A 21,286-nucleotide genomic window follows, 5' to 3' on the forward strand; every position below is an offset into this window, starting at 1 on the left:
AACTGTCAATCAATTCAATGGAAAGACCAAAACCACCAATGAGCTCATCTCTCAGTTCGCCCTGCTCTCAGCTGCAAGCCCATTGGTTCCTACTGAAGACATTGGTGTTTTTATTTACTTATAAAATGATCATTTATTTTCTATAACTGCTGACCAATTATTCACTCCCAAGGACATTTGTTGGACTCTGCTTTAAGCGCTGGTGTGTATTTATAGCAGCATAACAAACTGCTGAACAGATAGGACAACAATCCAGATCTATGGCAGAGAAGAGGCTATATTAGACATTAGATTATAGTTGATAAACCACCCCCGCAATGTGGTGTTATTGTTGCCGCTGTACGTTTGCGGAAAGTCCTAACTAAAGTGGCTTGAACTGTGACTGGGAAATTGTGGTGTTGCAGCAGCAGATTATCAAGCACCAGTTACCGGAGTTTAGACTCACACAATATAGTGATCAAGCTCCAAAAGCTCTGCTTCTTCTGATTCCCATAATGCAACCGTCTCTGACGAACATCCTCCCCTCCAACCAGTGTGTAATCCAAGCGTTTCATTTAAAATGTCAAACGTTCTAAGCCCGAACCCCCACTGCGTCCTCTTCCCTGCCTGTTACATCTCAAACTTGATACACGTCCCTGCCTTTCTAATAACTTTTTCTTCGAGGCCATGTAGAAGAGCTCAGTCAGTTTATCCTCCTGTTGACTCACCGCCTCCCTCACCCGTTTGTGATTCAACGCCGCCTTTGGCTTTCAAGATGCTTCTCTCTTCCTGTAAGCAACCGATAGCACGCGGAGACGCGGCCCATTCCGCAGCAGGGCCGACCATCTGAAGTAGCAGGAGTTTTTCCGTCCGTCCAGTAGACCTGTGGGCCGGCAGCGAGCGCGAGCATGTCTGTTTAAGGTCGTAAAATCATCACGTCTCATCAGTCTTTGTTAGGCTGCCAGAGAAGTGGGCAGTGAGCAGAGGATCTGTGGGTTTGTTGTGTTGAAACAGTCTGGGTCAACTTTTCAGAGAGGTTTTTTTTTCTGTTTATCCCAGATTGTTGGTGCACACCAGGACTTCCTGTTTCCAATTCAGAGGGAGCACAGTTAATCATCTTTATTGTCCTGCTGTACCAACTCAAGTAACATTAGTGCTTGCTCCTGCACAGGCATAACACTTCAGTCAGAGAGTAGATTACCCTGCAAAAATCAACTTCACCACCAAAAGCATTGAGAAAATCACAACAAGCACTGCTTGCTGAAGAAAGCAATGTGATATTTTTTTGCATATAAAAAATATCTTACCTTTAACTCAAGATAGAGCGTTGTTGACATTTTGCGAGCTAACATTATGAGTTCCGCTAGCACCACACTCTGCTAGCATAGCACGTGATTTACCTGATGTAAGACACTAGTTGCTGGTGGTAGCCACAATATCTATTGTTGCTGTTTAAGCTAGTGTGAAGGAGAAAGAAGTCTGTTTTTGTGAGGGGCTATTGGACTGGATTGGGGAATTAGCTAGCAAACTTGCTAAGGCCCGAAACTGCATTTTAGGCGGCATCAAGGCATCTCCGATATTCTTTTTGGTATTGGAACACCTCATACATTTAGACTTGATTTTTTTGTGCACTAAATTGAAGCATGTATCTGATAATTTGTTCAGTGCACAAGACAGTGACTAGTTTGACAATGTCACAATAAATTCATTTGCCACAGGGCTGGAAGCGGGTCCAAAGGTTTTAACTACCATAAAATCTGGAATATAAGTCACAACGGAATTGCAGTCTGTTTTTGGGGGGTATCCCTAGTTTTCTATAGCTACTTATTTATAAAAACATGAATATAAATTATTTCAACACTATTTCAATCTATTTTCTTTTGAAACACAAATTAAAGTCGACCATTTGTTTCCACCATGTGCCGTTTGCGATCCTGCTAGCTACTGGTGCGGTAGTTGAGCTCAGCCTACGGTAACATTGATTGTTACCAGCGCTCATGACGGCGCATGTCTGTGACGTAGCTTTATCTAGATATAGCGCCATCGTCTGGGTAAAATACAGACAGATTACATAACAAAATATCTCTCTCTGTATACTGGTATATTGGTCGCACCAGTATATAGGACGCAGCCCACTTTGTAGATGAAAAATATGTATAAAAAGTACGTCTTATACACTGGATTTTACGGTAAGTGGTTTGACCATTTAGCCAAGATGGACAATGAAACCACCCCTAGTTTAGCAGAGAAACCCTGGAGAGAATTTAGCAAAATCAAAATAAAAAACAGAAAAATGTGAATAAAAATAACAGTTCTCTTGTAAAACAGTGTTTTTATTATATTTTTCCTGCTGCGTCTCATTAGCAGCTCCTGCTGTGGAAACCTGAACTTCCTGGTGAGATCAATCGAGTTTATCTAATTTCATTAAATCTAATATGATTAAATTAAGTAACTGTAGTGAAAGTCTAATAACAGCCCTTACAGCCTTATAATGAGTATACTGTAAAACTTAGAAATTCCCCCTCTGGCTTTGCAACATTATAGTGTGACTTTTTATGCTCATCATGTGAGATAAATTTCAACCCACATATAATTTAATGTTGGGAGTGAAAGGTTAAAAACTTAATGCAATGTCTCTGCTGATATATAAAGTACAATTATATTATAAGAGCATAAAGCTGCACACAGCTGTAAAAAGAGCCGTCTGTATTGTTCTTTATTTACTGCATAGGTTATGCTAGCATTAGCATAGCTGTAATAGTTCCATTTTCTGCATGTAAAAGGAGCCGAGACTTTTAGTGCATTTGACCCATTTAATGTGCCCTGTGAGGAGAGTCGATGGTTTGGTGTAAATTGGAGCAAATTATTGAAATGGATCACTTCCAGCAGTTTACTGCTGCACCAAATCACCTGTAATGAGAATGATATTTAACAGGCAGAGGGAGCACATCTTAACTTCTCACCCTGAGGGACACATCTTCATGTTGTTCAAATGTTTCACATGCAAAAATAGAAAATCACACTGTAACAGGATGTAATGTCCCGTTTAAAAAGTACGCTGTTTTAAATGTCAAAGCATGAGATGAAGTGAGAGCAAAGTCATATTTAGGTATGAAAACAGAAGTCATAATGGTGTTATCACCTTTAGACAGGAAGGGATGATGTGAATGAATTAATCTCTGCATAAAAATATAGAATAGAAGAAGTGTGTAAGTGTTCTGGTTTCTGTTTGTAGTAGTCCTACAGTCTTTGGCATAGGCAGGAAAAACAGTCTGTGTGGAGAGCAAAAGCAGGCAGAACGTAATGCACCGTAACAACATCCCGGCTCCCATCAGCGTCATCTGACAGCGATTTAGCTTCTTGTTAATCTCTATAAACAGACATCTGCATGCTAACAGCTAACAATCAGAATTTCAACTTGAGACAAATCTGCTTGACGCTATGTCGCCAAAGCTGTTCAGCGTTTAGATTACCCGACTTCCTTGAATGCTTTTTTTTCTCTTCTCCAGTCACTTTCCTTTTTAGACTGTTTGCCTTCATCTGAGCGTCGAATTTGTTTCTTTTTCTTTGGATTTTCACTTATTTTTGAAGTTGTATCTGTCATCCATCTTTTCTTTGTTTGTTCAGCCACAGTACCCTCTCTGGCAGACCAACGACTGCTGGCTGATGGAAAACGCGTCACTAACTGGCCGCCGCTTGTGATTTTTTCTGCGCAAGTCGCCACAGACACCCAGTCTGTAATACTGCAAATGCTTTCATCAGAGGGCCATAGGCTCAATCACCATTGTGTTACCTCATTCGGAGATAGATAGTGACCTAACAGACATTTTAAGACCCATTAATTACAAGTTTGTTGGGTTCATACTGCTGAAGTAAGCAGCCTCTGGGTAACTTTCTATTTACAGTGAAACTGAGACTCACCAGAAACAGATGGGGGGATTTAGTGAACTAAGAAATGATGGCGGATTTCCCTTTGCTTTTAATCTGAACACACGGTCGCTTCTTGCTAAATAATGCAGCACAAGGAAAAGGAAGTATTGGCTGGAAGTTGTTCATCGCTAATCGCTGCCTGCATTGGAAATACCCAAAAGTTGGTTCCCAGAGACATACATTGTCGTCAGACAGCCGAGATTGAACCTGAATAAACCCAAATTCATTCTTTTGTCTGGTCTACAAAATGTTCTAATAACTTTCTTTGTTTCACCTTCAAATCATGCAGATTAACGTGCGATGCTCTGATTTAATAAGCTACATTGCCACTGGCCAAAAGTATATGATTACCTGCTGTTGAAATCCAAATGTTCCAGCCATATGTGATCAGTTCAAAACCTCATTCTGAAATCACAGGGATTAGTATTCTGCTACAACAGCCTCCGCTCTTCTGGGAAGCTTCTCCAAGAGCTTATGGAACCAGGCTGCAGGCGTTGGCTCCAGTTCAGCGCCGAGAGCATCGGCGAGGTCAGGCGATAAGGCCCGGCGCTCTGCTCGCTTTCAGACTCATCCCAAAGGTGACGGATGGGGCTGAGGCCGGGGTTTTGTGCGGAGGCCGGTCGAGTTCTTACACAGCGACCTCGGTGAAGCAGTTCCTCCTGGACCGGACTGTTTCCCTAAAGTTAGAATACCAAGCATATTAGAATCGGCTTTAACCTTTTAGAAACATTAATTAAGGTGAGATTCCGACGAGCGGTAAAAAGTGACACTCAAAGTTTTCCGACCGAATATTTAACGTCTCTTAAACAAGTAGAGACCCCTTTAAAGCGAGCGGCGGCGGCGTGAGAACAGATGTTTCACAGCCACTCTCTTAAGTTTCAAAGCCTCAGTTCTTTTTCACTTTAATGTGGGAACTCTAATTATCACCCCACGTTGTGTAGAAGTAGATCCACTCACACGTTTGAGTGTTAGCAGCCATTTTTCTTTGCACCTTTTGAGTCGTGGAAGAGTGTAAAACGTTATTTTGAGCCAAATTTCTCCACACCTACGTCGGATTCTTTACATGCTTTTCTATATGTTGTTGATAATCACTTTATGGGAAAGGTTGCAGTGGGGATAACAAAGAATAAAGCCTGCTTATTATTACACGTAGGAACTTATGGAATCTGTTTTTAATTCAATTTAAAGACACATAAAAGCAGCTACCTTCAACCTATGTGCAGAGGAACGCAGCAGTAATGTACCGTCTTGAGAGAAAGCAGCGAGAATGCGCCCTGAAATGATCTGCCAGAGGCTATTTGCATCATTGCCCTTAGTGATGCCTCTAAAACCTAAATTGGCTTCAAGTTTGCCTTGTTTTCTTTCATATTTTCTTCCCTGCATTTAAATTGAGGCATCTTACCGAGGCTCTCTCGCTCCGTATTGTTTTATCTTTCTGGGTAATTTATGTGAGAAATAAGGCCTCCGCTGTGCATCCACCCTTCCCTCTTCATGTTGTTTCACCCAAGCGGAGCGTAATAAGATAAGAAAAAAAATATAGATCTGTCTTATGCATCGAGGCGCAGCTCTGCATAGAGAGTTTCGAGGCCGGAGTGTGATAAGCTGTCAGGAGAAGTGAACTTCAATCAGACGTAGTACAAACACAGTGCTGGCTCACCGTGTGGAAAATGAAGGTAAACTGACTGTATGAACTTAAAGTAAAAAGGATTGCACTGACCCAATCTCAGAACGACCATGATGCTCTTTTTGATCTCATATGCATCCTGGAAATGGATTTTAAATCGCCGTCCTGTTGCTATTTTACTCAATAATGCCACTTTGGGCCCGCTGTAATCATCCGGAAACTCTTTCAAGCACTTTTACTGTCGGAGAAACACTGCAGAACTTTTTCACCAGCGAGACATAAATCAAAGTGTCTCACTCCCACCTTCATGTTGCACAGTTGGTGCTCTTACATTAGACGCACTCCCTGGAAAAAAAGACCTACTGTAGAACCACAGGGCAGTTGTTCTTTAAAAAGCAGAAGGCTTTCCCTTTATTGCTTATAAAAGTACAGTAACTAGTGCTTGCACAGATCGTTGTGTAATATTGTGGACACAAACAAAGGACTATATTTTTGCTGCTAAAAACTGACAATACATCTACAAGCCACAAGCCATACATGCCACTAAGGCTTTTTACACTGCCAGTTCAAGGCGGGATTATAACCCTGTTATGCCCTGTTACCTCTGTTATGTTCCATCTTCTAGAACGCAGGGAGACGGGGGCGAAGTCGTTCCGCCTCTGCATCGGAGGTGGTAACAGAGGCGAAACGGCGCCTGTGTAAACTGCAGAGCCGGAAGGGCGTAACAGCGCTGTGTTTGAAGCATGCGCTGTTTGTTTACACCTCTCGCATGTTTTGCTTTCGCAACGCCGGAACGCTGTTTAGAAACACACAATGGGGCAGCTTAACGTCGGGGGTTGCGTGGTCTAATGTAGAACGACAAAGGTGGCATGAGGACGGACCCTCGTTATGGTGCTGAGGCGGAACCGCAATGTAGAAAGGGCTACTGTCAGTCAAAGCTGGTGTTCTCTGTAATCGCTAGAAGCAATAATCCAGCGTGCATTGCGCCCCTCCCTCTGAAAGGAACGGCCCAGTGAGAGACGCTGGACTGAAATACTACCGTTTTCGCTGCAGGCAACGGCTCGGAGCGGTACAGAATCTGAAATACAACAAGAATATACCAGTGGATAGTCGAAAAAATCTTCAGGTCTGCAGTCTACATTTCAAACCTGACAACTTTGAACGAGACATGACATCGGAGGCGGGCGTCCTAGATTGAGGAAGTGTAGTTCAGCGACCTCCCTGGCCTCCGCCAGATGACACATTTTATGTAGTATGGGGGAGGAGAAGGGGATAGCGTCCTCCAAAGCCACAGAGCCAAATTATATTTTTTTTCTACCATAATGGCATTAGCTCCCCATAATAGCATGATAAGACTGAGGTTGAAAATCGGCGAACTGGCCCTTTAAACTAGTGAAACAGCAGCTGAATCAAAAGCACACAGTCACAAACGAGCACAATAAAACATGCTGTAGCATTACCAGCTCTGCATTTCTGCACTTTTCAAACTCCCCTCATCAGCACTTACCCGACTTTAGTCCTGGGAATGCCCTTTTCCAGGTGCTCTTTTATTCTTATCCACTATGTTTAAAAATGGCACACAGTGTGCAGCGCAGGGTTTTACAGTAATGTAGAATAGCTGTCAGATTCAGTTTGGTTGCTTAGTTAAAAAAGAGCACTACAGTCACCTAAAGAACTGCAGAGTTAACCTGCTTCAGCAGCTGTTGAGACTGTTGGTGCTTAAAGCTGGCTTAAAGCTGGAGTTGCTGGTTAAAGGACAGACAGGTGTCAGGCAGCCCTGTGGCCTTTACAAGCAGGTCACAAGATCCAGTATTGAATCTGGTTGGTGAAAAAAAAAGCACCTAAAAAATGTGTACAAATTAATTAGAAAAGTATTTCTATCTATTCCTTTCCCTGTATTTTGGCTAGCTAAAACACTTAACTTTGTGTTCAATAGATTAGTTATATCTGCGTTAGAAAATGGACAGGTGGAGGGCACTGGCTCTGGCTTTGATGGAGGCTGAGGGGCTGTTCCCAAATACATTAAACACAGGGAAACAGAGATCTGTGCTGGTACGAAAAACGCGAGGAGCTCAGCAACGCAAAAGCAGCACGCAAAAATCGTCCCTCTCATTGAAAACAACTAAAGAAATGTCTGATCGGGACCTATGCCCTCTATTGAGAGAGGGAGGTCAGTGGATAGTGTCTTTTCATACTGAGAGTTTGATGAGCCTGTTTCATGTGACGGTAAAACCAGCCACCGATTAGCGTAGCTTAGCACAAATCCTTGTAGGTAAAACTGTAAAGTTGAAGGTAACAACCCCCCCTTAAACCCAAACTATTACAAAATGACATCCTGGTTGTTCATCGTTAAAAAATAGCTGAAGTGTATAAACTACAGGTTGTGTTTTACAGGGAAGGGATTATTTCTTTGGCCGGGCGCAGTGACTTCCTGGATTCCTGGACTTGTTGTCGTTGTTCGGCGGCTGGCAACCATTGGAAAAAGCTATTTATGCTCTGTTGTGCTAATATAAGCCAACTGGCTGCTGGCCATTCTTGGTATCAAGCTTCTCATCTAACTTTGGCCAAACATGTCCAAAAACTGTGTATTCCTGTAAGTGAATGCACAATTAGTTTCATTTAGCGTCAGGAGAACATATGCTCTGATTTATTGCATAGATTTGAAAGCTTTCAGGTTTTATTATTTTTTCCACTCCGTTATTTGCTGCTCTTGCGTTTCCCTTTGTCTCAGTGTAAATGTGACTGTTAGTAATTGGAAAATTACTGTTTGTTGCATGAAAAAGGTGCTAAAGCAATTATTTTTTATGTCACACAGTTAATATAAGAACTCAACACAGAGAAGCTCGTTTTGGAAGTTGAATACTATGGTGTCTCACTAACAGTAACACCAATGTCTTTTATGTATGTGTAACATACTGTAAATAAAAGCATGAACACGTGACCTTTCACATAATAGCACATGTATGCAGTTATAATTGAAAATACCGCAAATATTGAGCTCTCTTTATGGCATCAAGGTGCCCGCTGTTATCTTTCCTTTCTGCTAAACAAATTAACCACGTTCCATTATATCGTCGAGTCACCTCCGACCTCTGGCGTGCCAGCTGAATGTACACGCTGTTACCTGTAAACCAATTAGCTAGTGTTGACGTTGCTGCAGTTTGCAGTGTCACCCTCAGTGAACTCCACCCACGCCGTCACAGAGCGGTGCAGTGTGAGAAGGGCTTAATTGCTGTCTCTGTCTTTCTCCCTCTGTTGACTGGATCTCAGCGGACGCAGGAACAAATACGGATGTTTTGTTTTTTTATACCGCTCAGTTAGATGCCGGTGTCAGATTTGTAGTAACAATTGACTGTCGGATAATAATCACAACTTGGGAATTTTCTTTTTGAGTTTGCTCACTTTTCTTAATTCTTACAATTGAAAACATAAAGACTTTTATGTATGCTTGTTACCCTTTTGTTTTATTTTACCTACGTTTATGATGCCAAAATCAGGTATTTGGTATCGGCAAGTATCAATCCAGTACCATAATTCATTCACCGCCCCAAAAAACCAACTGTTTCTATGTAATCGTGTATAACAACCAACAACAGTGCGACGCTAGCAGAGAGTGTAATGTCAGTGAAAGCTAGAAACATGGCAGCAGTAAGTGTTTTTCTACATGTGTTGTGATTTTGTAATCCTGCTAGATTCGTAGGGCTACTCGAATCGGCCGATCTTCAGTCCAAGTATCCGAATCAGTATCTGGAAGGAAAAACTTGTAAAATTGATCAAAAATCATTGTCGACAATTAGTTGGTTGGCTTAAGTTGAAGAGTTTATATATCTTGATCGAGGAGACCGAAACAATACACTTGGAGGTGCCAAGTCAATTCTAACAGACCATGCCTCGTGCAACCTTTCAAATGAAGTTGTGTCTTATACCATATAAGGATATCCCAAACGCCAATAGGTCCAAACTTAGGGTGGCAACGTAAGCACTCTTACCTATATTTCAAAAAGACACACAGTCTCAAGTGTACAGAAAGGCAGGCACATGTGTGTCTGGAACCAACGTGAGGTTGGAGCCGCTCTGCAAAACAGCGACCGTGAAAGCAAAACATGGCAAAATGGCGGCGGCAAAATCATGGCGAGCATTTCACCCTCAACGCTGCAAACAAAAGGATCGCCTGCAAGGTTTAGAAAGCGGACCTTGTTTATCATCGTAGCATGTTGGTAATGTGCGAGCATTTGAAGAGACTTGTGTACTTGATTTGATTCATTTTTTATGTCAGCACTTTGTGTTCTGTTTTAAATGGACAAAAACTTGACATTGGATTTTTTATTTATCTTTTGTAGTAGCAGCCCAATCTCGGATCCCATTGGCTATAGTCTGAAGACGATATAGCCTCTGGGGACAACAGAGAACATGCCGGACATGTAGCCAGCAGTTAGCGATAAACAACTTCCTTTTCCGAGAAAAATAAACAGTTTTTCTTAACGGGTTTTACCTTTGCCGAAATTTCAACTTCATGATGCAGATTTGTTAAAATTAAAAAGAAGAAAACTACTTTTAAAATGCTTGCTTGTTGAACGGAGGTCAGATTGATCTGATGCAATTGAGGAAGTCTGGAAATCTGACGGCTTTCATGACTCGCCATCAAGGGAATGTATTTCAAGTTGAATTTTAGATCTAGTACGGATTGTTAGCTGTTAGGATTACGTTCCGCCTGCTTTTGCTCTCCACACGGACTGTTTTTCTTGCATATGCCGCAGCCTGCTGATACGTGATTGGTCAATATTAGTCAGACCTACTACAAACAGAAATCAGACCACTCTGCCTCCCGAAAATCCACGTCCCTTCTACTGAATGTAGTATCGGTAAATACAGATTAGTAGGAGCATCAGCAGCAAAGTTAATTAAAAGACTTAATTTTAAATGAAGAACTTATATTTATTGTTTTCGTTAGTTAGCACATGCTTTAAAGAACAGTAATCGTTTCAGTAATCGATGACTAGTGGACAAAACAGTCGTTAGTTGCAGCCCTAATTCTGTACACCATGCATACAACTCACCTTGTATGGATGTGATATAATTGTTATCCTTTCTCGTGTAAAACTCAAGTTTAACATCATTTCTCGACTCGGAAAGAGTTTGTTGTCTATTTTTGCTCCATAGATCAGCAGATTTGTGAGCGTCCTGAGCCTGCAGTCCGATCCAGTGAAGCATGAAATACTGCCTGAGGGGCTGAGAGGTTGCAACTACCACATTTATTCTCTAGCTGTGTATGTTTTGGCCCCGGAACACCAACATACCAACTTTTCATGGCTCGCTACATTTTAAGATGGTGACAGATCCAACGTGGGGAACAGAAACAGACTTCATGCGGAGATCCAGATCCAAACTGTTGTCAGTAATGATCTGCTCCTCATCACAGCTTTCACCAGTGACCCAGCAAGGTTTTTCTACTCATCTTTTTTTCTTATCCTTTGTATCCTCCGCCCAGTGTCCTCCTTCCCTGCGCGTCATCAGCTCTGTCATATTCGTGGCCTGTGCAGATGGTGATTCATTTTTTCAGCGTCACCACCAGTACGATTTAATTCTCTCCCACTCTCTTTTGCGTACTTATATTACTTTTAAATCCTCCCATCTTCCCCTTTGTCTGGCTGTTTCCCTCGCTGTCAGGCTTTGTCACCGCCCGGCCATCTAAGGGGACATCTCCTCGCTCATTTGCAAAGGATAGCCAGGGACCGTTTGTATAAATGTGCCTGTTTGACCTTTCGGCTGCGTCCCATTTATGTAACGCAGACGGCAGAATGTTTAGTGTCTGTCATGGAGACAGACAGCTAATCAACCGGCACCTCCGTCTGCATGTTCGCCTCGGCATTTGTAATCTCCTCTAACTTCTCCTTTCACACAGCACAGCCTTGCCTGCTTTTGTTTTCTAAGAAGCGGCCACGTGGAGGCGAGCAAGCAAGGTCAGATCGCAGTGCCCCCGCACACAAATAGCCGAGCTCTTTTTTTATGTCTTTTTTTTTTTTTTTTGTGCAGTGCTGGCGTGTCAGCAAAAGTGGGCAGGGATGGATGGCTTTGCCTTGAGGGTAAGAGAGTGGGTGATGGAGAGGGGGGAAGAGAGGTACAGACATACAGAGGTACTCCCATATGAGATTCATTTGATTGCTTTTTCACTGCGTTACCTCTTTTTTCCGTCCCCCCTTCCTGTGCGCACTATACCTCCGTCTATCAGCTGCCATCTGCTTCTGGGCTCAGATGAGGATGTTTGTTGTTGCTGAAACACCTGCTTTACAAACTTAATGAATCTAGTGGCTTGTATGAGAAACGATAAAGCCAGTGTCAAGAGGGAATTCAGATTTATTTGTTTAATTATTCATGTACACTTCACATTGGTGCTTTTAAAGCGTATGGTTGGTTAATCTTCACATTTTGAACCTGGTGAGTTTCATATGATGTTTCAGCTACCATGCAGCAGTTATATAAGGACTCCTTTGGTCCCTCAGGCGTGGGTGTCCAGCTAACTTGTCATAATACTGGAGCTAACTGAGGGTGTTGAGTGTCTTTGATGAGGCCAAGGCCAGCTGTGAAGAAACCTTTAACCAGTTCTTAGCTCTTCTTCAGTCCTGAAGAGAGGAACGAGACCAGGAGGCTACAGCCAGGCTCTGAGAGCCTGTACTGTAGCTTTAAGCTATGTGGTTAGCATGTTTATCAAGTGTGATATTTTTTCTAGAGCATTTAACACAAAGAACACTTGAGGCTGACAGGAAAGTGGTTATTTAAGATCAATATAATGGATAAAAACCAATGATGTCAGGGCTACCTGTGCAGGATATAGGGTTATGATATATAAAAAAGTGAGGATATATATTAATATATATATAGCAATTGTATAATCATATTTTTTTGGCCTTTTACCTTAATTAGATAGGACAACCATGATTGACGTGCTATATATATGTCAATACCTTTTTATTTCTCAACAAACAAATTTAAGGAATATACTTATGGTGGGAGATAATGCAGGGTACACACTACAAGATAATGAAGCCGATTTTGGGCCCGATTTGACCCTTCCATCAAAAGTCTAGAATTTTGGATGGTTTTTGCCATATTTTCTTGTGGTTTTACTTCCCTCGATCTGCTTGGAAGAATGTCGTCGTTACACCGATTTCAAATCGTAAAGATTAAACATGTTGATGTGTGGGAGGAACCCCGATGACAGCCGAGCACGCAGTCTGTGGATTGTAACGTGGAACGAAACGATAGCCAATTGCCCGTCATCCGCCATGTTTGATTATTCTAAAGTCTCGTTTGACTGCAAGAGATCTTGCGAGATTTCCAGTTGTGGGAGTTGGACTCCAGTTGTAAGTGTGTGGTCTGCTGGTTTAGTCATATCTTTGCTCTCCACACACTGTAAGAACAAAATTGTTAAATCTATCATAATTTGTCATGTGTGGGGTCACATTTTCAACATTTTTAGGTATATCATATGGTCAAAGTCATCAGGATTAATCCTCTGGGGACCATGAGTATATGTGCAAAGTTTTGTGTCAATCCAAGTATAAATATAGACGATAACCAGATATCTTGGCAATCTGTCAAAGCATTGTGGTGTGACCTTAAAACACCAAACCATAATGTCATCTTACATAACAAAAAAGATCATCCTCAGAGGACCATGAATATCTGTACAAAATTTGATGCTGATATATCCAATAGAGCTATCTGGACAACAGTTGTGGCTAGACCAAAATACACTGCTGGTTAAAAAGTATGTAGTTTGAGAGCCAAATAATAGAATACAAATAAATCAGAAAACACCCCAGTAGGAGCCTTGCTGCAGTGTCAAATATCTTGAAGGGGCAAAGAAATCTCAACAGGCTTAGTCATGGTGAGACACATTTAATTCTCCTCTGAGCTGTACTGCTTACTCTGCAGTCAAAAAGATGCTTCTGTTATGTTTCCCCTGCCTGTCTGACGGATGGGGGGGAAGGGCCATCCCAGCCGAAACATACAGTAGACATGAAAGGATAAACGCCTAACCAAAGTCTGAGATGAGAAGCATTTAATACAATCCACAAACAAGCGCATGAGCGAAAGAAGTCGGCAGCCAATCACTTACCTCTCTCCCACTATCCCTCTCTCTCTGATGTTCATCATTTTCTTTTCTTTCATCTTGCTTTTCTCTCGTACAGCTTTTGATCCCCCCCTCCGCACATCCTGGCCCACGTCTACTTACCGTTTTTTTTCCCCTCCACCCTGCACTTTCTCACTCATTCACTCTCTCTCTCTCTCTTTCTCTCTCGTTGTGGCTGTCTGGGCATCTTCTGCTCTTTTCTAACAGTCAGTGTAATGGTTCAAATGTCAGAGAAAAAAAAGCCGGGCTGCCTTTCCCCCTGTCGGCTTCACCATCGAGGTCTTTGATCAGTTTGTTTCTGGAGCCAGTGATCGTGCCTCTGCTCTCGAGCACCATCCCCAGCAAGTGCATTAGTGATGCTCTCTGCTAATTGCTAACTCCTTTAGACTCCTCTTTGCCTGAGTAAAGGAGCTGTGGGTGGCAGGGTAACTGGTGGCTCCTTGTCAATCTCGCGTCCCAGTAGGTAGCCACGGAGCCTCGACAGAGTCGCATCGTTCAATAATTCTGCTTTACTTTTACTGTCTTCCCTTTATCTTCACTTGTCTGCAGCATAAGTTTTCTTTTCCCATTGACTTTAAACTTGTTTTATAAACCTATTAGGTTAGCAGAAACACATCTTTGGCTCACTGTCACCTTTCAAAGTTGACTTATGCATTGGCCAACAGTTACCTTTTTACACTGTTGTAAACATGTAAACATTAGCACTCACTTTCTGTTTTTGTGTCTATTCCCGCTACTTTTGTCTCAGCTTTGGTCTCCATGGACAGAGTCCTTTCTGTCTCTAAGTGCTCCACATAGGGTGACTGTGGCTCAGTTTTGTGGCTTGAGTATTTCAATCAAAAGGTTGGCGGTTTGATCCCCGGCTGCTGCAGTCTGCATGTCGAAGTGTCCTTGGGCAAGACACTGAACCTCAGATTAGGGGTGGGAATCGCTGGGTAACTCATGATACGATACAATACACGATACACGATACACGATACACGACGCGCAATAAGTTTAATATAGTTTTTAAAGACAATCATATAATGATGTATTGTTTTAATATGTTTTGATAAACTTCTTCTTCTGCCAATTCATTTCCTTTCACGTTACCCTCATTCATGTCTCAAGTGCCACTGCGAGGAGTCATGAAGTAGTGATGTGGTGAGTCAAAAAAAAAATCGACATTTGGCACCAGCCACTTATGTATTGCATAAGTAAGGATGACGATATATTGCTGTATCAATATTTTGTCCCACCCCCACCCCACATTGCACCCCATAGCCATCGATGTATGAATGAGTGTGAATGGTTAGACCCTGATTGGAGATTGTCACTTTGCATAGCAGCCTCTGCCATCAGTGGATGAATGTGTGTATGGTAGGGTCAATGTGACATGCAGTGTGAAAGCACTTTGAGTGGTCTGAACACTAGAAAAGCTGTCCATTTACCACTCAAATTGTTCACTAGCTTTGGTTAGTTAGCAGCTACCTAGCATAGAGCATGGCAGTAAAACCAAGACATTTAGCTGAAAGATGCTAAAGAGGATCTTTAGAGCTTACTTCCTTTTTGCAGTGGGATCGTCACCACCACTTCACATATACAGTTTTCTTGTGATGCCTTGTTTATCTAAAAGATTATGTTAAGCAATTTTAAATAGTACTTTTCAGCTTACATAACAACTGCTTTAAGATAAACTTAGAGCTCCTCTGAGGAACTTTTGGTTTGTGTTGATTTTGGCGCCCCCTGTGGACAAAGGTGTACTTTATATCTCTTTGCTGATCTTGTCCTGTACAGTGTTTTTCAACACTTACTTACTTACATATCATTTACTGTGAATCTTTGCCTTTGAAATTTTAGAAAAAAGGCTGCCACATACCCCCCCGGCAGTGGTCATAGGCATTTAAAATAACTACTAAGATAGAATCAATCTTGTCACTGATGTTTTGGTTTGCTTTTGTAGCTCACTTAGAGGCATCAGTATTCATTTCAGTCTGTTTCATAGCCAGCTAAAAACTCCTTTAAAGTGTACAGTTTGTATAGAAACCTGGTCAGGAGATAAACATGTTCCAGTTTGCTCAATGTGGACATTCTGTTTCCTGTCCCCTCTTCAGGTATACGTACACCCTGTGCCCATTCAGTGAAGTGACACAGAAGAACACTGCAGGAACAGAGGTCTCATTAGGGTAAGTACCTCAGTCATCTTCTCTTTTGTCTCAATGGTTACAAGAAACAAGGACAGACCGGTGGTTTGTGAGGGACATTGGAAAATGCATTTAAATGCAGTGCTAGGACTCGATGTTAACATTTACACTTTGAGGGACACTTCCCAGAAAACTTGTGGGTACATTGTGTGCTCTGACATTTAGAGTCGGTAGCAGAACACTTTCACACTTAAAGGTTAAGTTGTTTTCTGTAACAGCTTTAAGAATCCAGCGTATAGTTTGTTGTCTTTCATCACGCCAGATAAATTAATTCCTTTCTTATTTATACTAATTAAATAAACTCACCTGACAGCAATTTTCATTTCATTAATTAAGCTGAAACAAATCCCAGCGCTGCACTCCAGCGGAAGCTCTTTAATCATCGTTACACTCGCATGAAGTTACCAATTGATTTGCACAAAAATCTTATTCAATCTCTGTTAGGCTTCATATGACCTTTAATTAATCGCTAACAGATCTCTATTATGCTTTTAATAGCTTGTGATCAATGACAAACAGGGGGCCGGTTTCATGTACTGCTGGGGTTGTGTTTCCTCGCTCTCGATGGGTTTCAATTTCATCTAAAGGATTACGCTCTGGCCTTTCCAAACCCCTCGGGATCGGCGGTGTCGACTGCTGGACATTGGCGTGCATCAAAAATGCCTGTGTGCGCTGAAAGATGCCACTCAGTCCCCATAGAAACAGACCTTTAGATGTCACACGGCAGCCTTTGTTCCCCGGGAGTGGAAATTGTTAAGGAGCCATCGTGTTGATTTCTTCAACCTTCTGAGCTGAAACAAAAGCTGTTGTTGTGCTTCTATAATCACATCATGCCACCTTTTCTTCATCTTTTTATAACTGTCAAACAGAGAACAAAAAAAACATACATATATCTTACTGTTCTTTACTTTTTTTCCCCTTGTTCAATTTCAGACTTGAGGTGATAATTACGGGATGTCTTCGCGCCGTCTTTGTCCGATCTCTCATTAGTGTTAACCATCAGTGATCCGACACTTTCGCAGGGTGTAATTATGGAAACGTACTCCATCGTCGTCCTGAGAGAAAAGCTTTTATGAGCCGCTGCGACTCCTCCCCCCAAAAAGGAGGAATCAATTGCCGTGTTGTTTTTGGTCGTAAGCTAACAACTTGTTTGCGAAGAAGACAATATAAAGGCGTAAAATGACCACAAGTGTCAAAACATTCTGCCTGCTCTGAGTTGTGATGCCATTAGGCTTGACTCGTCTTCTTCTGGCAGCCGAAGTGAGACATTAAAGATAATTTATTAGCAATTATCTCCTTCTGCACATGTAGTTTTTTTTTTGCTTTCAGATGGCAAATTAATTGGAGTCTGAAGCAGGGCTGTGTTCCTTTTTGCACCGCCGCCTCCCACACTACCCACTCACTTTTGGAGCGGAAAGTGCAAATGCTTCACCATGTTTTATAGCGCAGGAAAAAAAAAAGAGGAAGAACAGAATGCTAACTGTGAGTAATGTGACCCCGGCTGCTCCTGCCTGCCTGTCACTCATGATGGTATGGAAGGGCAGAACGACCAAACGGAACCAGTGGTCAAACACGCCTCCCGCTGATGCGAGTTGGTCACTCTGTGTGGAGGAAATCGCTGCCAAACACAACTTGAAGGGAAGCTTTTGAAATATATATGATATGTTTAAGATAGAATATTGTGTCGGCCATTTTTCTTTACTCAGTTAATGCAAGTTTGATTGTGTTTCCTTGGTTTTCCAGCCAAGTGTTCCAGCACTACATGATGAACTGCTCTGTTTCTAGAGAGTGTGTAGCGACGGTATATGTGGAATGGTTTTGGGGCAAGCGAGGGGGGGGAGGGGAGCGACATGAATCATAGCTCGCACGTTGGGAATAAAGTTCATTTTTTATCCAGACACACCATCAGTCAGGCGCTCGCAGGATATAGCCGGGCCTCCTGATATCAATCTGCATGGAGGCATCCTCCTTCTCCCCAGAGGGGGTGATGGGGGGAGAGGGGAGTGCTTTGATTTAAACGGCAGCATTTATCACACCTGCTCCGGCATCCTAAAGGACAGGCATGAGAGAGAGAGGAGAGGGAGAGAGAGAGAAGCGGCATTAACATGTGTGGCCTGTCGATGGAGAGTGTGAAGCTGGAACTGATGACATTGCTAATACTCGCTCGTACCATTCGGACTAATTTGGATTAGTTATGTTGCGTTCCTGCCGTATTAAAGCGAGGCTGCAGAATTCTGATTACCGCTCGTGGCCGGCGCTCGGTTTGTGAAGTGTGTCAAGGCTCATAAAAGTTAAAATTGTTCCCCGAGCCCTAACCTTCCTTCATGCTTGGTTTTGCAGCGTAGTTTGTGTTAGACCATTAAGTTTACAAATGTTCTTAAGGAACAATAAATCAGCCTTTTCACACTCTCCTCCTCCTCTAGCTCCTATATGTGCCACACACACAGCCATAAAGGTTTCATAAGGCGCAGCAGTCATACTGTACGCTCCCAATTATCAGTAAATGTAGATATTATACGTCTCATATGCACCTCCTGGATTCCAACGTCTCCCTTTTTCCATTTCGCTCTCCTGCCTTTTCGGTCGCAGCAGCTCAACCGCTTCCCGGAATGGCCGCTGTAACAATAACATCAGCCACGATAATGATAATAGAGGAGAAGAAAATGCTTGCATTGCGACAAACACCATCTCGCCGTGACAGCGTCGTCCATCTTCATAATGTCCCCGCTAACCACCCCCACCCGCGGCAGACAGGGAGGGTACACTGACAGGACAGCAGGCGCGGGGCGGGCTCAATGCAGTCCAAAGGAAAGGAGAAACATTGACACACACACATGTAAATCAGATGTTAGTGTTGAATCTACACCTAGTTTAAGGAGGGAAAAAACTGTGCGTTCTGTAAAACACACCATCGATCAGCCTTTGTCACACTCATTTCCCACAAAGCCACCTTTGTATTGATGTGTTTCTTTACAATATCACAGCTGAAGTGTGTGTTAATAGTGATAGTACATAGTGATGTGTTCAGGCTTGTATCATTGGTTGTTGTTGCCACAGGTTTCATCTCAACTTGATGATCCTTTGGGGAAAATATTCCTGTCATGTTCCCTTAGATATTGTTGGTCTTTCTGGTTGGTCTTGTTTTGTTTTATTGGGAAGTAAAACAGTTATTTTTGCAGAATTACTCAATGCTACAGTTTAAGACTCCGCTCAAACATTGACTTTCCACTTTCTTTGCACATATTCATATTGCTCTGATTAAGACCTAAAGATACAGATTAGAAAATTGTTCAGTGCATGAATTCACTCTCTTTTTTTGAGACAACAAAAATATATATCTTGTGTGCGTTCAACACAGTTTTTAGCGAAGCCTAGCATTACCCTGGTTATCCTAGCATTTAACAAGACTTGGTCAAAACCTAATATGTGGCTGACCGCATCAGCTCAATGTGCGCTTTTGTGGGTGATGTGTTACAAGGACTGTCCTTATGAGGCCGATGACAACGTGTTTGAAAGCAGGTGCGCGCTGCGGAGGAACAGCCACGCCTACTCCCCGAACAAAGTATCCAGAGCCGTATAGACAGAGAGTCACGACAGTAGAGGTCCAATATGCTCCGTGATCCGCCAGTGCGATGTTGCAACTCTCTCTCTCTACAGCTCTAAAAGTACCGTCACTCAGTCAGTCAGTCAGACACATAGAGACCCATGTGTAGGGCTGACCCTGGCGGGTTTTATCATGCTGTTTATTTGATCCAAAAAATGTCCTTTTTTAAGTGAGGACTCAGATTTTTAGCTGAGACTTCCAGTTTTTTATGCTAATCTAAGCTACCTGGTACCAAAGACCTTTCTCACAGAAACGTGGATAAGCATATTCCCCAAAACATTTAACTATTCTCCTAAAACAGTTACTGAAACAGTTATTATACCTGTAGTCGACAAAATGCTAACCCCCTTTAAGCTAAAGGTTTCAGACGTTGCTACTTAAATTTCAGGGCAAAATTATGCCAAATGAAATCTAACTCAGTGAGGTAAAAAGGAAAAGACTGTCGACTCGCTGTGCATGAGTAGAGTAAGTTACATCTCTTTAAAACCGAATAATAAGTAATTGCATGCAATGTGGGCAGGACAGATATGGCAAGTACATGTAAAGAAAACATCTGATGCTACTTATAGTGCCAACAACCTCTCCCTAAGAGTTTATCAGAATCAGTATTATTGGCCAAGTATGTGGGCACATACAAGGAGTTTGACTCATAAACACAAACTGACATGCTACACTTAAAACAAGGAAAAGTTAGACAAGGTAACACTAAAAAACTAAAGCTAAAGGCCTATTAAATGCAACATATATTAAAAGGTATCGTATATATACAACACAACAGCAGCTAGACAGGAACACGAGACAATATGGTGCAATGTAGAGTGCAAAGGCTCTGAGATGGTTGTGAATCAGGTTATGTTTAAGAGGTAGATGGTTTGTAGTATTAACAGAGAATGTGAATTGACCTTCGATGTAGTGATGACCATCAAAAAGAGGGTGAATTAAGCAATGACAATGAATAACAAATAACATATTTCTCATGCACAGTGTATGACTCACATGTACACATGTCTATTCATGCTTCGCCAGCCTACAACTACAAGTGTGACAGCCTTTCCCTGTTTTAAGTGAAACAATAACTCCATGATTTAAAACCGCAGGATATAATTGAATGCAGTGACACAATATCATGTTTTAAAAATGACGACAAAGCACAGAACAAGTCGACATGTAGTTTCAAATTCTTATTGGCGGAAACGGGAAGCAGGTTTATTCTAAAGTACGATCAAGTTAGCTGATGTTACCTCATTGTGATTGTTTTAAATGGCTCTAATGGTTTAAGTACATGCAGTCCCACAGCTCAATATCAGTCTGATTCATCTAAATCTAAAAACACAGGATTGCATTGTCAACATGCAGTAATTAGCTTTAGCGGCAAGCTATTATAACCTTTCACCATGAGCTGAAGTGCATTTGAAATATTTATGTGGCCACTTTCAGCTTAGGATAGAAACATGGAAGTAGCTCCGACTGCAACAGGAAGTTTGAACTCAGAAAGCTTTATTGTGTAAATGTAGCTCAATATATAACCAAGAGATTAAAGTTTAGTGCTCATAAAGGCTATAAATGTAAGAAAAACTTTATAGACCCTACAAGTTGTGGCCAGACAAACAAATTCACAAGAGATGCAACACTGTCAGAATAATCGTCTCTCCATGCTGAGATGAAACATATTCTCCTCCAGACAGACGAGGTGGTGATTTAAATGCAGCTGTGGAGGAGGGAGGGATCAGTCGAGAGGTCGTCCAATGAGTTTTTGTTTATGACTCCAGGGAAATCAGGTGGCCACGCGGCCGGGGTCACGGGGTCGGCACGTGTCGCCCTCAAGAGTTCAA

General features: G+C 42.1%; 1 protein-coding gene across 1 annotated transcript in view; it reads left to right on the forward strand.

The window, feature by feature from the left end:
- Positions 1–21,286, forward strand: part of LOC138600834 (glucosidase 2 subunit beta-like) — a 165,808-nt gene that overhangs the window by 110,460 nt on the left and 34,062 nt on the right. The window contains exon 13 of the mRNA XM_069672353.1: positions 15,761–15,832. Within this exon, the coding sequence (XP_069528454.1) occupies positions 15,761–15,832 (72 nt within the window). The remainder of the gene's footprint in view (positions 1–15,760; positions 15,833–21,286) is intronic.

Source organism: Semicossyphus pulcher, unplaced genomic scaffold (assembly GCF_022749685.1).
Source record: "Semicossyphus pulcher isolate SPU_LCO1_2020_fin unplaced genomic scaffold, fSemPul1.0.p SCAF_21, whole genome shotgun sequence".
Classification (NCBI taxonomy): domain Eukaryota; kingdom Metazoa; phylum Chordata; class Actinopteri; order Labriformes; family Labridae; genus Semicossyphus; species Semicossyphus pulcher.